Source organism: Battus philenor, unplaced genomic scaffold (genome assembly GCF_028537555.1).
Source record: "Battus philenor isolate CCGP_79_NKW_IND1 unplaced genomic scaffold, ilBatPhil1.0.hap1 SCAF_22, whole genome shotgun sequence".
In the NCBI taxonomy this organism is placed as follows: domain Eukaryota; kingdom Metazoa; phylum Arthropoda; class Insecta; order Lepidoptera; family Papilionidae; genus Battus; species Battus philenor.
The window spans coordinates 8,981,125-8,999,976 of record NW_027181685.1 but is presented as its reverse complement, the minus strand read 5'-3'; the positions used below and the strand labels follow the sequence as shown (position 1 = coordinate 8,999,976).

At 33.2% G+C, this 18,852-nt stretch overlaps 1 protein-coding gene across 1 annotated transcript in view; it reads left to right on the top strand.

The window, feature by feature from the left end:
• LOC137923635 (myosin light chain kinase, smooth muscle-like) overlaps positions 1–17,684 on the top strand; it is a 64,726-nt gene extending 47,042 nt beyond the window's left edge. Inside the window, exons 5-8 of the mRNA XM_068766856.1 lie at positions 11,251–11,392; positions 13,701–13,900; positions 14,496–14,648; positions 15,356–17,684. Of these exons, the coding sequence (XP_068622957.1) occupies positions 11,251–11,392; positions 13,701–13,900; positions 14,496–14,648; positions 15,356–16,502 (1,642 nt within the window). The 3' untranslated portion in view covers positions 16,503–17,684. The remainder of the gene's footprint in view (positions 1–11,250; positions 11,393–13,700; positions 13,901–14,495; positions 14,649–15,355) is intronic.
• The last annotated feature ends 1,168 nt before the right edge of the window (positions 17,685–18,852 follow it).

Genomic DNA, 18,852 nt, shown 5'->3' with positions numbered 1-18,852 from the left:
GTGGAGCTCCAGCTCAACTCTAAGTCATAGTGGTACTAGCTAGGCCTGCGCTGTTAGAACTACGGTAGAGTACGACAAGAGTTCCTGTAGTTTTGCCAAAAAATGTTCATGGAGTTATGGCCGGTAAGACACAATCATAGCGCAGTCTACTAGTTTCGATATTGCTTGTGGTTGAGGAATGATTCATTTATGACTTCACTAACGAAGATGTAACTAACAATTAGATTCTTATAAAATTAGATTAGGTACAAGTCTGGATAATAATTTCGTTTCCCCGTGACGGATAAATATTTTATTTAACATTTGACCGCGAGAATTTTTTTTTCTGAAATTATGACTCTTAAGCTCGACGAAGCTAACCGCAGAGGCCATATCACGCGGTCACAACACATAACAGTAAGTAATCGAGTACAATGGAATGCAGTTATTTATTGTCTAAAATGTGAAAGTCGGTACGTACTGAGTCAGAACATCGAGAGGTTACGGAAAAAAAAATCGCAAATCACCGGAAAGTCGCGTCGAGGTACTGTTAAATACACGCGAATACATTTCTTCATCGGTTAACGGTTAGCGGTAAACTACCGAACAACGGTTATTTGTCTGAATTAGTTACAGGCTACACGTTTTTTTATACAGGATGAAAGGTTACAGGTGTAACAGCTTTAAAGGAGGTTAATGTCCTACCTTTCAAAAAATAATGGTTTCAGAAATACAATATGATATAAAAAATAAATTTTAAGTTACCTATCATTAGATAATATATTTTAGTACGATAAAACGTTTACAAATTTCGGATTACCACTTATTATCATCAATCAATGTTTACTGTATTTACTGCAGACTACCAGAAGTTATTGGGCTGTCCCATTCTTATAGAAAAAATTCAATTAATGTAACATATTTCAAAGTGATGGCTGTAAACAAGATGTTTGAAAATAGCTTTGAAGCTTTTTCGCACTGTATACATAATACATACATAAAAATATAAATCTATTTAAAATAACATCATACAGCAGAAAAAAAATAACTAACACAACGCAATTTATTACATAAAAATATAATAATTAATGTGACATCGAACAATTGACTAATCTATTGACGGAATTATTAAGTACTGATTCATTTGGCTCCTAATTCCGTGAATGCATTTTACATATAGCATTATGACTAAATCACGTGCATACAAGATTTTATATGTAATGTCAGTTGTTAACATATTTCCCGACATTTGGCACTGTCGTAGTATTATTAAGATTGTGTGGCTTCAATGGATATATTTATTTTTAAGTTTTGAAATAAACTATTGTTATCTTTATACAAGGTGTAAATACTCATAATTGGTGAAATTATACGTAGCGGCTCAAGCCGACACTCCCTCGATCTTCGCAACCTTAAAAGAGGTTTTAGGCTAGATACCCTCTGCGCCTTATTGCCTCCAATTCGCAGAATTTGTGAACGCCACTTGAGCAGCAGTGTTAGCCAGGTAAAAAACGGACCCAGAAATGTCCAAGTACATAAATATCACATATATAGTATAAGAAACGTGACAAATTCTTTTGTGATCTCGAAACCAAACACCACTGCATTTAAGGGATCTTTCGAATGAGCCACCACACTGCACGAATAACATCCCATTAAAAGCAATAATATTTATATCCCGACTTACCATACAGTTTTCTATCGAACACTTCAATATTTCCTATTGTTCAACCGCGGTGAATTGGTGTAAAACATATCCATACATTTATATATTTTGTTTGAAAATTTTACTATTAACTACGGTTGGGAGGGGTTATCATTCATCAATATCATGTCGGCCGATAGAAGGCTACTGCTATGAAGCATAGGCCTCCCTGGAAAATCGCTACGATGATCGATCGTGAGCTCCACACATCCCGGGACTGTCCGTGACATTGACTATATAGGTCTACTTAAGAGAAAGCTTACCTACTACGCCACGTCTACCAGCCAGCCATTAAAATACAAAAATACAAATAATTGGGTGTCAGAAAATCGGCGCAGTAACACTTATGCTGTACTATAGCTAGCTGTGTAAAAGTTCCCATTGTTAGTATTCTTATAATATTTATTTCAAAAATAGTGAAAAACACATGATGAATATTAAAAAATTGGTAATGCCTAAATTTCGTTTTGAAAAAATTCACATACATTTATATTTAATAGCCACAAGATACCTAAAACCTTCAATTTCTTAGTTTTAAATCTAAAATTGAAAACATATTATTAAATAAAACTAATCTAATTATAGTTTACAACAGTTTTTAGTTGATCGAAATGTGTTGAATTTGATTCGTTGACTCATTTACATGGTTGTTATTATAATATAAAATGCAATACATTAAATATTGTTAACTTTTAATTTAAAAAAGCAACGGTTTAATTTCTTGCTGGTTCTTTTTCAACAGATCAGCATTCATGGGTCGGTAGTTGCTTACTACCTGTGATATTAAAATAATTGACGATCCAAAGGTGCTTATGAATGCCTTCTTGAATAAAGATATTTCATATTTAAATATCTTACATTTATCCATCTTAAGTCAACAATATTTTTTTTTCTTTTCAAATAAAAACGGTGATAACTTTTATCAATGTGCACAGTTTAAGACCCACCATCCATTCATTTACAAAGAGTGCTTTCATATGTCGGATCACGCTAATCCAATATTAAACTCGAAAGTCAAGTGCCTCCTTAAATGGCGACAGACGTTCGTGTACTCGCATTAAGAGTCTTTTATAAAGCAGTGGCGTCAGGGAACGTCAGATATTACGGCGCGAGCGCATACTTGGCACGCCGCCATCTTGCCACGCCATCTTTAATACCCGCTAGGATTGCCAGGTGCCTTCAATTTTAAAGGACAAATACGCAAATTAATGTTATGAATAGTTTGTTTGGTTATTATTTTAGTTGCAATGACTAATGCAGATGTATATTAGGAATAACACAGACGACGATTTCCGGGCTTCGTATTTGTTATTTGTTACGTATAAATAAATTATATTCGTATTGCAATCTAGAAAAGTAAAAATATAATTGACTAATTTATATATTAACTAACTTTTAAACCCGGTTCTAAAAAAAATCATAAGAGACATTTAGGAAAAAAACACGTTATTATCAACATATGATATTTTATATATATATATATCTTGGGACGAATGTCATGAGTTGCCAGAAGAGCCCAATTTCATAGAAACTTTGACAGAAATAGACTTATGAACGAAGAAGAATTTCATGTAATACCATTCTTCTATTTAAAGCTACAAGGGTTCCAAACGTGGCCTGGTTTGAGATAAGTCCACAACAAACTCAGACGGCTTTTTTTAATCACTTTTACTGTATCCTTATTGCAGTAGCTGAGTAATTTATTTACAAGCTTTATTGCCACTTAGAAATACTTCACACTGTAATGGAACTGTTTTACAAGTTCTTGTTTAATAGTTGATTATGAAACAAAAACAGATGACTTTGTTAAGTTCATCGGAAAAGATATGGAACAGGCCGCTTCCAACCAGTTTTACTAAAAATCTGTGGGTTAGACCTATGCTTAGTTGTTGGAGTCCTATGGCTAAAATTATTATAATGGAGTATTTTAATTTTAAAACTCTCAAACAACACCTTCGTCAATATAATGTCAAAAACTAAAATTATATGTTGCGTCGACTTATTTGCACCTTTGGAATAATTGCAAACATTGTTCGTTGCATTGCTCAAATTTCAATTAATACGTCCCAGGACTTATGTAAAGTGATAACACTTTAATTTAGAATCGCAGTTTCACTACGATTAAACGTCCATTTTGCATAGTATATCCTTTGTGACTATTGTATGAGGCGCTTAATGAGTTCTGAATCTATAATTATAAATAAAAATGTATATATGCTTTTGTAACATCGGAGATTTGGCAGCGTAATAACATTGAATATCGCTCAGCTATTTATGTTCACATGATAGAAATGCAACGGAAATACTAAGGCTATTACATAATAAAAAGTCACTACATGTGTTTTATGTTACAGCAATTGTAATTTTGTTATATAAACACTCAAATGTTGGGAGTCCCATGTCAAGTTTATTATAAATTAATATTTATTATTATTTCGTGTCTTACACATTTCAGAAGTTAGTTTATTACTGCTAATATATAGGTACATTGTACTGTTATACCTATCCTTTTTAATGTGTAAATTCAATATAAAAATATTTATTTAATATGAGTCTAACGAATAGGTAAATATGAAAAACACATCGAAAAACTTCCAAAAAATTGTCACCAAAATTATACTTACTTAAGTTCTTTATATATATATATATATATATATAAAGAACTTAAGTAACATATATATATATATATATATATATATATATATATATATATATATATATATATATATATATGTATATATATATATATATATATATATATATATATATACGTATAAATTTGTATGTGGGGCAAGTATCTCTATTTTTTTTATTTATTTCAAACACTGCTAGTTTCACACACAACGTGTAGCATATTTATGGCAACATACTAAGTACACATACAACATTTTACTGCATTCCATTGGGAATCCTCGAGTGTCCCAATTAACTTTGAAGGGTTGGCGCCGGAATTAAACGAGCACTTCATACATTATTTTCAAGATTACGATAAATTTAAACTATTAATTATCACGCGGTAATTAATACTGTACGTTGACAAGTCAAAATAAATCTGGCAGCCCTGTCAGGGTTGCCTGTACATTACAATAATTGCGAACAGAAAAACGCCACAATTAATTAAGATACTGGCATCCTTTTTTAAGCGAAATATCGTCGTAATAAGCTAATTCTACTAGAAAATTACTTCAATGTTGTTGAATTCTCGATATGACATAATAGGTGTACATTAGTGTAGGTTTTTTAGTTTAATGAAATAAACATCGTAAAAAATAATAATAAACATGACGTGCGTAATTCTTCATAAACTCAACGGCCTATATTTTACACAAGCATAAACTACAAATGTCTTTACCGCCCTAAATTTACAAACAATTTTTATTTAACAAAACATAAATTCCGCGTTTAGTTTTCGTGTAAAATCCATAGTGTTATAAGTTTTATTTTTAAATGCTAGTTTCTGTGTCTATTCTCGTAAAATGTTAACCCATGCAATTCTTTATACATTGATTTCCACCTACCTACTGACTTGTCACCATATCTCTTGGACTGTAAGGCTTAGAGAACTGAAATTTGGTATAAATATTCGATTCGTCGATAATAGGTTAGATAAGAACATATTTTACGAAATTTTAAGGTGTTTCCGATGGCGGGGCGTTTTCAAAATTCTGGTAAAGTACTTTACCGGAATTTATTTGGTATGTAAAATTTTACCAAGAATGAATTTAATCATATTATACCCACAAAAGGCGGTACGAGGGCATTAAAAATTAAAAAAAAAAACTAAACCACGAACAACGAGGTTTGGGAAACCAGACAGTCATATTATATTAATCAGTATATTATGTTAGCCTGAATGTCGGAAGATGTCAACTCCGGCTTATCAAAATTGGCAACTAGCCTCCAAATGAACCTCGAGAAACTTATGTCTACTTCAGGTTGAGGATATAAAAGAGAGTAAATCTTTATAGATTTACTCTCTCAACAAATAACCGACAGTAACAAAAGACTTAGTTAATTCAGTCATAATTTTTTTACCGTTTCGAATGTAAAGTATAATCTATATACTCTACAATATTGCAGACTTAGTAAAGATATACTATTATTTTGCTTGAAGGGGAATAAACAGGCCAGGTGTTGACATATAAACGTACCGACAACTTCCTTATTAAGCATCGCTGCAGATGTCTTATTATGCAGGGAATGTGTTATCTTATCTGCCTATAGAAAAACAATTAAAAACACGCTATTCAATGAATATGTCATCACAAACCAAAGCGGGTAATGTTTTAACATTATCGACCCACTTGAGTAATCTCGAAATGCTAAACGCGGCGAGTGACAACCTAAACTGAGATTTCTAGCTGCTAGTCACTCCGTGGAGCAATTGACGAAGCAACTAATGCTTGATGACCTATCAATCAGATGAATATAGTAACAGACTCAGACGAGAATCCTGAAACAAAACTTCCAATTTAATTATGAAGAGGTCTAGACTAGATGCTTTTAGCGCATTGTTATATTAAATCCATTGAAACTGCGTGTCAACGAAAATCAAAAACACATTACAATAGACCAAGTTATTATACATCGCTGCCTTTCTTAATTTTTATCGCATTGGAGTAAGATATAGATACAATTACTTCTTACACAATTACAACCTTCTTTGTGCATCAGGTTAAAAGGAATTTTCGTTTCTTCAAGGCAATTTATTTTCTTTCCTCTCAGAAAAAGGTTGTCAATGTTTTAATATGTTATGTACCGTTCAAGTGAGAACTCTCCGTATTGTTGAATTGTTATTGCTCTTTCGAATTCAAATTCGAACGGCATTTTGATGAGTTTTGGATTGATCATGATTGTATATAGTCTCTATACCACATACCACTGCGATCAAAAAGTAAAGTGAAATTGTGTTTTAAAACTCCCGAGCATTAATGAGGCAGAAAAATTTACTTTCCTAGATTGATAGTACTGTCTATAACATATGCTAAGCGTCAGTTTTTCAAAAGGTTTAATTATCTCCGAGTTACACGTGTTTTTGTCAAAAGTTTAAATTTCGTCTCGATTAGCGCCAAAATCGCGAATTTTTTTTAAAAAAAATTGCTCTGAAGCTCGTCTTTTTCCGTTCCGCAACCACGTTATTCGCCTGTGCGACTTCTTGCTACTAAGCAAACTCAGAAGACTAAACTGCATAAAACCGAACAAAAGAAGGTTTTGTTGAAGACTATACGGAAAATGACTTCAGACTGTTTCGGGGATTGGGAAAGCGTTGGCAAAAGTATGTTTTATCGGTCAGGGTTCAGTTTGAAAAGGTTGAAATTGTTTTAGAAATATAAATAAATAATTTACATTGTATAAATAAATTCACCTCACTTTTTGATCACAGTATTATATCATACCTAGTTTTCATTGTCTTCGCTAACGTAGGAAGTAATACATACCCTTCCTAACACGTATAGTTATATGAATCACAGCAATAAACAAATAACATACACAATATTATTAACCATAAGAAATGAAATAATATTAAATGAATGTTTGAAAAAAAAAACAAATAATTACAAATTAAATAAAAAAAATCAAAGAGATTACATTGCGTTTTATTAATTTAATTTCATGTGCCTTGCATCAATGTCAGCGGTTAACAAGTTAGAAGAAATCACGGAATAACTGTAACAACAAAATAATTATAACTAAGTATTTTGATATTGTGTTGTAGTTTGATTTGAATCACTATAACAATATCTTTTGAAGATGTAATATAAATACGTCTTTAGCTATAGACATTTATAAATAAAACAACTGTAAGTAAATAACAGCCGCAAAGATGTCACAGAACATTAAAAAAATGTACTCCATTGATGACGCAAAAAATACTTCATTCACTTGTACGGAACTATATTTAGATAATGACGCGTACAACGTATAGAAAAACAAACTAAAACAGAAAACTGTCGGACTGTCAACCACAAGAGTTATTATTGTTTATCATATACTGGTTGGATTTAATATCATTTTTTATTTCGCTTAAAATATACGGTGCTACATTAGTTCGACTAATTCGGTTGCTAAAATAAATACAACTAAACATCTATTTTTATAATATTGATATTAAACTTCGAGTTAGTTTCTTTAGTACTTTCCACATAGGATTATTTACCGTGACTACTTGTATACTTATATACGATCTGAGCGATAATTTTGTGGACACTTTTACAATATCTTTATTACAGTAGCGGTGCAATTTGTTCCCACGCTATGTTTTCATATCAAAAGTATTTCTTTAATTAATTTCTTCAAAGAATTGCATGATAACTCAGAGACAGACACAATTGCCCACAAAAAAGTAAACTTACTTGTATTATGGAGCAGAAACATATCGCACGTCTGCCTTTTAAGAATCGAAATTGCTGATTGTCGAACTAAAATAGAATTTGTTTATTTATTTATTTGCACTTTTTATACACTATATTCAATAACTAAAAAAAAGAATATTTGTTTTGTTCACTTCATTGTAAAATCAAACATTCCGGTAGAACAAAAACTTGAAAGTCTCACAGACCATTAATGTAACCAATATAACAGCCGCACCGAAGCTAACAAATGTTATTTACTGCAAAATAGTGTACAAGACTACTACCTCCTCAACGTGAACAGTAGTAGCCCTGATCGAACGAAAGTCGCAAATTCGATAACCGTGATACAATAATAAATAGTTCAAACTTTGTGCATTAATTATATAATATTGCCACTACTCAAAAAAGTTTCCAGGATAGATAGCAGCGTCCTCCGCGTACCATAATATCATACTGCGATTACCAATCAACACGTAAAACGAGACAATTATAGTATATACCCCCATAGATATCTTAAAGGAAGACCTAAGCCTTGCAGTGGGCCTCTCTGGCTGAAACGACGATCTCTAATTATCAGAATTTTTTCATCGGAAGATGTAAATGCTAACAAACTACAACGTTAGCCAAAAATACAAATGAAGTTTTTTATTTTATTGATTTTCGATAAGTACCTAATATGATGAATACATTTTATCATCTAAATAATAGATAAAATAAAAAGGAATGCTTTTTAGTAATGGATTATAAAAACAAATTAATTGTCGCATAACGACTTGAGACGAATCGCATTGCTCCTAATTACCGCAATATCTTTGAGTACGGTAAAATTTTGGCGGGTAATCATTTCGTGTCAAATCGACTCTTTTGTTGTCAAGTTTATTACGAACGTAATTTTATGCAAACCAATAAATCGGCCAAGGTTGTAAATTTATATCACAGTCACCGGATACGTTACAAGTGACTTTAACGATTCGTGAATGAAAATAACCCAACGTGTGATGTGGCCGGCTAAATATTTTGTTATTTAGATTCCTTGAAGTTGGTCTTGTGACTTCTGCGAGCTGCGCTTATAAAAATTATTTATAGTTTAAACACTAATAGCACTACGTATCCCAAATTCTAAATGTCGTAATTATGTAGAAATGGTAAAAAAATAAAAATGTTAAATGTGATCCCACATGTCCTTTATCACACGTTTTTATACTTGCAACAATTTTGTTGTAAAGACTTGCGTTTGGATTTATATTAGTCCTTATTTATATTGCAATGTTAATTACCCTACCGAAATGTACTTCGACGACTTTTTGTTTTTCATTATTTAAATTTGATGTAAATTTTTATAGCATTATTTATTACCTCAAACTAAATGAAAGCGCCATCAACCCTGTAAGCTGTATTTCGTAAAATGCGTTCTTTGCTAAACTCACTATATAAAGAATATTCCCGCTAAATTGCAAGTTAAACCTTATATAAAATTATATGTACGTAAATATCTCTTTCTTACCTATTAAATGTCAACATTATGGTAATAGCCTTTAGTTATTCGAAATAAATCCTTTTAACTTCAGCACCTTGTGTTTATTATTTTTGCTGTACTAAAATTTTGTTATGATAGTTTTGAAGTAGTTTGTTTAAAATTTAAATTGAATCGTGCATTGTAAGCAAACTTAATACAATATCATTTTAAACTGCATTATGCAAGTTATATTGTTATTGCTACAAAATTTAACATTTCTTTGGTGAAAGCGAGACAGCTATAAACAGGATGTGCCACGACCTTGTACCCGACCTCGGCACTGTGTATCGGTCTATTTTAGCGCCTCTGCTCTAACACATGCGGAAAGGGATACCTCGCCACACGTCAGGATTATATAAGGAATTTGTTTTCTTACCATGCATCGCTAGCAAATATTTTGACATTGCCAAAAGTATTTTTAAAGTATAATGTGGGGCTTATATTTTTTTGTACTCAAATTTATAAATTATTACCTAACTAAACAAGAGAACTTGTTATATTAAGGGGTATTAAACATTACTATATATGTATTTATATAAACATAGCGACAGGAATTAGAAATCTAAAAATAAAAAGCATTCTCTGTATTCAATACATAATTGTTCCTTTAAAAGGAATGAACTAATCCCGCTCGTTCCCGGCTACGGAGCAATCCTTTTTAAATAAAAATGTTTTGGCTTAACAACAATTGTGTCAAAGTCAAGTCAAAGAATAAAAAATAGAACGAGATTCTTAAAAATAACATAATTCACAATTAGTCATGGCGTCTGATTAGTCGGCGAAATTGAAAAACAGTCGCTGACCTGAATTCCCTGCAATACCATTGTGCTACCTAATTTTTTCGCATAATTTTCTCCGCTGAATTGATAAGTCTGTATCTTTTTAATTTTATTTTAATTTAGATAAATGCTCTAAGGCATGAATTATAATTAATATTTAGTAATTAGATTAATGCTAAAATAATATCGCAATGGCAAAAGAATTTAATTATATTAAGATATGAAATCCAATTACTTAATCGGTATTTTTCTTATCTTCAGCTAAAAAACTTATCTATTTTAAAATGCCTCTGTAAATTTAAAGTAAGTATCCCTAAATAATAATAGAGATTGATTATTCCGATGACGGAACTCTTGGCAGCAGTTACTAATTTTCATAGAAATTGAACATCTTTTCTTAAAACTTCCTCTATAATGATTGACATCTTTCGTTGCCTATAATTAGAATGTTAATGAATTTTTTAAGCCATTAAAAATGGATAATATTGACTACGTTGATGATATCATACGTAACATTACAGACATAAAAAGAAGCTTATTTAATAATATTTTTTACTACATACATTTTCACATACCTACGATGTTAATACCAAACACACTATCAAAAGTTTAATACAACAAATGTATAACACACAAACAAACATTAGAACTTTAGAAGAACGACTATAACACAGTTTATAACTAGTACAGCTGCCAACGACATACTGGAATTAAAAGTACTGTAATTTTTATAAATAAATAAGTATTCTTATTACTAACATACACTTTATTTATAAACGTAATTTAGTCAATATTTGAATGTTAATTTCGTTATTGTTATATTCATAATAATATCTGCTAATATTTTAAACCATCTACACTCGTACCACATACACCATATCCTAAATTATATTTAAAAATGGTCCTTCTTGCTTCCAGGATCACGGGCGGAGAGCTGTTCGAGCGAGTGATCGACGAGGACTTCGTCCTGACAGAGCGCGCGTGCACCGTTTTCATGCGGCAAATATGTGAGGGCATTGAATTCGTGCATCGGCAAAACATACTGCATCTTGATATGAAGGTAAACCATTTTTAAATTAACAGAATTTTTGGACCGGATGTTCACTGCTGCCCAAATGGCGTTTACATATGCCGCGGGTTCAAGGCGACAGGACGCAGAGAGCGCCTAGCCTAATACCTCTTTTAAGATAGCTAAGCTCGTTGAATCCCGAGAGAGCCTTGAGCCCGTACTTACTACTCTTTCAGCGAATTGGAAGGCCCTCAAGCTATAACATCGCTACGGCAGACGCTCCAAAGCCTCAAACGCCTCCACGAGGGACCTCGGCTTAGGCTGTCACTCGTCAATAATATCAGTTTAGCTTAGCGACACAAGCGCCCAGGAGAGCCGACCCTCGACTTGGTCGGTTGCTATTGCTTGGCTAATAGGACTACTGCCTCTGCGGAAGCGTTAGCGCTGAGAGAAGCAGCAGAAGGAACTTCAGAACGCTTCCATCTGGTATAATTATGGGTCAACCCCGATTGTGGCATACGATCTGGCCTCGTTTCCATCGCTACCGATTGACTATCAAATGGCGATGCTCTCCTCCAATCTACATAACAGTACCTTAGCAGCGGGATCGAGGTGATCCGCACGTTTCTCCCGGCCTCGCGGTGGGGCACAAGCCAATTCTAATCGCGTCTCTATAATAACGGGTGGTGAACTCCAGATCTACACTAAGATGTTGAAACACAAATCCAACGACGAACAGATAATATGCGAAAGTGTTCCCGTGGATTTGAAAATGGCATCAACGAATACCGTGGTTTATCATGTTTTTAACAATTTTGTAGGAGTCCATCATAATTTCTTATGCCAGCAACACAAGGATATCTTATGTAGGATTTCCCTACGAGGTTAAAAATAGCTGCGTCTTGAGATTTCTTTTGCTAGAAGTCGTTGGGATATAAATATATATATATATCCCCAACAATATATAATATATATATATATATAACATCTATATTTCCTTCATCAGCATCATCGTTATTTCGGCCATAGGACGCCCACTGCTGGAAATAGACCTATCCCGTAGAATTTCAATAAAACCCGTTGGAACCAGCCTGCACCCAGTGCCTTCCAGCAACCTTCACATGGTCGTCAGTCTACCTTGTAGGCGGACGTTGCGAACACCGCGCTTGCGCCTGCGATCCGTGATCTATAGTATAGTATCTGAGTAATTAAGCGGCATACTGAACAAATAGCTCTGTAAATTTAAAGAAGACCGTAAATATATTTATAGTTAATTCACTAGTTTAAAAGGATGTAAAATATTAAATCACTAAGTAATGATTTTTTTTTTTGGTATAGATAGAAGACTCGACTCGGATCGTTAAACTTTTTATTTTCCGGGCTTGAAGGCCGTTAAGCTCTTAGATCGCTTAGGCGGATGCTCCATGAAATGACTAAGCACGTGGGCCTCTGAAATATTTTGACTTGGACTATCATTCCACTCAGGAGTGCTAATGATTAACGAACTATGACTTGACCAGTAATCAACATATCAGACGGTAGGCGTTAAACAGCCCAAGATATGGTATTTTAAAATTTTGTATAGAAACTGGTGCTTCTTAATATGGTTATTACCATCAATTGTTTAACATGCATATGCCTTGTTCAGCTTGTGGATCTCTCTTTTCATTGTAAACAAAATTAAATTTAGTCGAAATGTAAATAATACAAGATGTCCTCCCATATGATGGACAGACAGATTGTCGGTAAACGTTAGATGGCAGCCACTCCTGTTGGAAATCTTTGGGAGTGGCCAACGTCCAACTGCTGCAACATCTTACGGCTGAAATGATGGCGATTATAGTATATACTATGTATTTTTATGTTTACATTTTTGAGATATGTAATTAATACTAAAATTGAATACCTGAATAATTATTATTTACCCTTATAGTGATAAGACCTTAGCGATACCATTTCAAATGTAATGTATTATAAATAAGACATTTGAGATTCTCAACAATGAATTCTCCCAGTGTATAAAACAAGCATGTATATTAATTTCACTCGATCAAGATAACAATGTCGTTACGATCAGTAACGTTTACGTCTTGGTATGTTTCCAAACCGTACATTAGAATGGCGGAAAGTCGTTGCGCGGGAGTTTTACGATTTGACAGCCGCCATGTTTTTCTTTCAATTGCGCACATTTTTATTTCCATCGTAGACAACTTTTAAAATTATTTTTTTTTACACATTTTTTATTGACATAATCGAATTTTATTTAACTATAACAATCTTTGAGAATAAATATTAATTTAATTATGAATAGCCTTTGTGGATATTTGTGTAGTAGTTAAAGTTCTGTTTTTTATTGCAGCCAGAAAACATTCTGTGCCTAACAAAGGCGGGAAACAGAATTAAAATCATCGACTTTGGATTAGCTAGATTCTACGATCCGGAGAAGAAGCTTCAGGTGCTGTTTGGAACTCCCGAGTTTGTGGCCCCGGAGGTCGTGAACTTCGATCAGATCGGTTACGGGACCGACATGTGGTCGATTGGTGTTATTTGTTACGTGCTGTAAGTTTTGACAGTTACATTATGTATTAAATTATCTAATAGAATAGAAAAAATAAATTAATGTAACATATTTCGAGTGCCTATTTTACGATTTACGTTTGGTGATCGACAAATATTGTCCAATGCAGTTTTAAACAAACTTATAAATATGCAGCGTATGAACTATACAAAACGCGAAGTTCAAAACGAACCGACAAAGGAGCGACGACTTTCAATTTTATTTTTTCGCATCAAAGCACTTTTCTATATTTTTTTTCCATTAGATTCTTCTATAGTCTTAGGAAAAATATGAATTAAACCGATAAAATAGTTTTCAAGTTTTGTCAAGAGGCACAGGCTTTTTTTTTAAATTAAATAATTAAAATACTACGCTTTCTCAATAAATATTTACTTATTATTATCTGTATTTTCACGTCATGGTCGTTAAAAATACTTTAGACCTGGAACGCCTTGAATATTAGATGGGTAATACGTTTGTTTGTCGAAGTAATGTCATAAGTTTCTTAAACTATACAATGAGTTTAATTCGTAAATTACTCATCTAAAACTTGTTGTCCTAAAATACTTTTATTTATTTATCAATTAATGTTTACAGATTATCTGGGCTGTCACCATTCATGGGAGAGACGGATATTGAGACGATGGCTAACGTCACTGTAGCGAAATACGACTTCGACGACGAAGCCTTTAACGAAATATCCGATGACGCAAAGGACTTCATACAGAAACTGCTTGTCAAGGACAAAGAGTGAGTAACATAATACTACAAGTCAGCAAAGACGCCATTATGATAAAAAAATAAAACTAACGACGTGGCGTGGTGGATAATCTGTGATATGTCACATTTTTTTAGAAATTACATGCACTGTTTTAATAAAAGTATTTATCATAATGGCGTTTATATTAATTTACACCAGCTTAATTTTGTGTGAATTATTCCCTGATGTGAAATTAGAACGTTTTACCGCTTATTTGAGTGTCACACTTTTTTTTTTGTCTTGAAAAAATGATAAATGCATTTTTACAATGCTACCCTTTTTTTGCGACTGATTTGTTGAAAAATAAGTTAAAAAAATGTAGGCTTAAAGATAAGCTATCGGAGTCGTTATAAAAGCTGCTTTATTAGTCAGCCTGGATAAAGACCCTTTGTTACTGCTGTTTATTTTTTTTTCATCCAACACTATTACAAGTCCTGTCACTAACCGATTATCGTAATCAATCGTATTTAATCGCCTTATAACATATGTAGAAGTTTGTAGAACCCGTAGAATGATCTAACCATGTTTTTACATTTAGAGCCGTAGCTTAGAACAATAGAACTAAATATTTACAGAAGTATTAAGCAATCCTCACCTCATACCCATTGTTCCAATGTGCACTCACTACCCAGGAACCTAATTTCCGTAACTGCACTCATAAGGTGTTGGGTCATAGTAACAAGGGTCTTTGTCGCAGGTCACGACCGAGCGCCACGGAGTGTTTGCGTCACCGTTGGCTCGTCAAAAGGCCGCAAGTGAAGAAAGACAAACCCAGACCCCAAACGTCGCCTAAGCACGAACTCGACGTCGCAAAAGACAACCTGCGCCTCTTCGTAGAGAGGTGGGGCGAGCATCCCAATTCGCCCTATGTCTTCGATAATCAGGCGCACGAGATAATCTGCCTTGTGAACGGAAACTGCGAAAGATCTTCCGTAGGAGGATGCTCGCCGTCTCCGAGAAGCTCTCTCAGCAGTTCACCAGATATAATCTTCGACGAAGATGATCTTGAACCACCGCCATTGAGAGATCCAACTCCATTGACACAAAGATACAACCCAGTGGAAAGAAGAGCATCAGACAGCAGCTGCTTCTTGCATAAAAAGCAGGACGTACTTGTCAGAAAAAATTTAGCGGAGGAGATAAAAAAATTGTCGGACCATTTGTTCATGTTATCAACAATGAGCACCGACTTGGTCAATAACAACAGCTTCAAAGAGTTCGACAAAAACGTAACAGAAAGTAAAACAGCGACTAAAGAAGAGAAAAAACTTACGAATGGCTTTAAAACAGAATCAAAATCGACATTTTCAAAGACAATGACGAATGGAGACGCAAACAAAACAGAGAGAAAGGTTTTTACATCAAAATCAAGTAATAAAATAAATTCTACTTTCCTCACAGAAAGAGAACAAGAAAAACCAATGACTAGCAAAATGCCATGGGCGAAGTCAGCTAGGTCAAAGAGACTAACAAATATGAGTCGAGATGTGCCCGACCAGCCAATAGACCGTCGCAGCACATTCTTCGAAGAGTTCGACAAAAGACGCGAAATTATTGGAAAATTGGTAAATGGTTCCGAAAACGGAAGACAGCTTCCTTACAGAAGAGGCGATGAGAACAACGCACATAGAACAAAAGATCGCTTATTGCATCTTCTAGAGAAATGGGCGGACTCGGAAGTTGAAGGAGAGAGAACAGCTGGAGGCACTTCTAATTGTGGAAGACATCAGTCGATATCTTTGGAATGGTCTCCTTCAAACCAATTAGCCCAGAACTCTATGTCCAGTCTCCACGCTTTCTTTCAACGACAAACCTCAGACGAAAAGAAGCAAAGAAAGAAATGACTCTTAAATACGCAAACGCTTGTATGTCTGTTTTGAAAGCAGGGACTCCAGTGCCATGACATGTGTTGTTCAGAAAGGTTCACTTAAAAACGGTATTGTACCATCTTAGATCTCTTGCTGGAAGAAATAGAAACCATTGAGATTTAAATGAAATTAGGACAAAAAGATGATAGATCTCAAATATTTGGTTAAAAATTAGTTGTAATTGTCGTCTCATGCTTGTTATTCGTAAGAAGCAATCGTATATATGGATGCATATTTAGCTATTCTTGCTGCGGAAATTTTGGAGACCGTTTTAATTAGGGACTATTGGAGTTGGAGCCTAAACACATATATAGTTTGCCGTCTCTCTCGCACAACTATGTATTTATCTCACGTGTCTGTTTTCAAATCGAAATTTTGTTGTTTCAAAAGAGTTTTCCACGATAGGCCAACTTTCCGAAAAATATGCATCCTATCCGAACTCTGTTCATAAGCAATAAGAGCTCCAGTGTGTGGATTTTATTATAAGGCTTCATCAATAAAATAATTGCGGAATAGAAAGTCATAATTCATAACGGATTATACATATATCGGTACTGGTCAAAATATGAATAATTTTAACAGAGATTCTTCCCATCCCTTACTAATTTACTAACATCTTATTTTATTATTTAAAAGACAATAATAAGCATTTAATTATAAATACATTATTTTAACAGTCTGATTGAAATAATTTTAACTTAAGCTCTTATTGCTTATTATAATCATACAGAAATGGATACTAAAACTAAACAGAGTTTATCTTTCTGAATAAATGGAATGCGTGTTACCAAAGTGAGGATATGAGATTGTTTTGATATTTAGTTTCCTCCGTAGGATTGATGACGAAATGACAGCCTTATACGAATCTAGTCTCCGAACACAAAGCTCTGTATGACATCCGATTGTAAATCAAGACAAGACTGAGATGCAATTTCGAAATTGTTACAATAACATTGACAATAGATTAATTTTACACACTTCTTGTAAATAAATATCGTGTAACATATTGGGATCGTACCACGTCTTCCGATGCTGTCCCGTGTATTTAAATTTTTGTTCCTCTCCGTACTTAAGTGTAATGTACTAAATGTATTTTATTGTTTTATGATACTTATGTTGTTAAAAATATAAGGCTTTATTAAATGTGTTGTTTCATTATTTCTTTTATCTAGGACTATCAAAAAAAAATTTTTGTTGCATTTGCAGAACATATCTGTCAACATTTGCGCTTTTTTACATTACCTAACCTTACATTATACCTATAGACACAAAACAGAAGTGACATTTTTAAAACTTATAATTAAATGTTTACGTTGTCTATCATTAATAAATCTAATGAATTTTAATATTTAAATAAATAATGATTGGTTACTATACTACAAACCAATTTCTTTTTTTTTTAATTAAAAGGCTATTTAACTTATCCCCCGCTAAAATATTAACTACAGTTTCGTGTCTATCGATCAAAAATGTCTCTCGGATAAAAGATTTTTATGCTGTGTCCAGATATGTTCTATCCGGAATTAAAGTGTAATTATGCCGGTTTATTATGTTGATTAAATTTCTTTTCAACTTTAAACTAATAAAAATATTTTACATGTAATTGTTTTCATAGCGAGCGACTCTCTGCTTCGGCCACACTGAGGCATCCGTGGTTGATACAATCTGCACTATGTACCGAGCTGCATGTGACAAAGACTAAGCTGAAAAGGTATGTCATCAAGAAGCGATGGGCGAAGGCTGTAGCTGCAGTCATTGCTCTGAAGAGAATGGGAGCAAAATTCGAAGATGTTCACGAAGATAAAACAAATAATGCATAACTTGGCCGCTTAGAAAAAGCTAGAAAACGCCTTACTAATATGGAATATTAAACATAAAAATAAAATATGCTAAGAATATATAAGTGATCTGTGGCATAAATTAAAAATAAAATATTAAAACAATAAACTAAGTTTACATTAAAAAATCAATCGTACACACATATTTGTTCACTCTTAATATAATCTTTAGTGAAAGATCCTTATGTATAAACAGTATGGTGGTGGTAAAAAAGCTATTATCAATTGACTTTCTGAGATTTGTCAGAGTAATATAATATATGTTTTTAACTTATTGCAAACAACCTAATTTATTTAACTTAAAATAAAAACATTAACAACTAGAATCATTTGTAAGAAATTTTTATTTAACAGTAAAAATAAAAATGGAAAAAAATGATTGTTACAAGTAATCGTTTTGGTTTTTTTATTAAAAAAAGTATTATTTAGATTTGGAGACATTATTAAATGATTCTTATTAATTATGAAACGTAAAAATAAAAAATCTT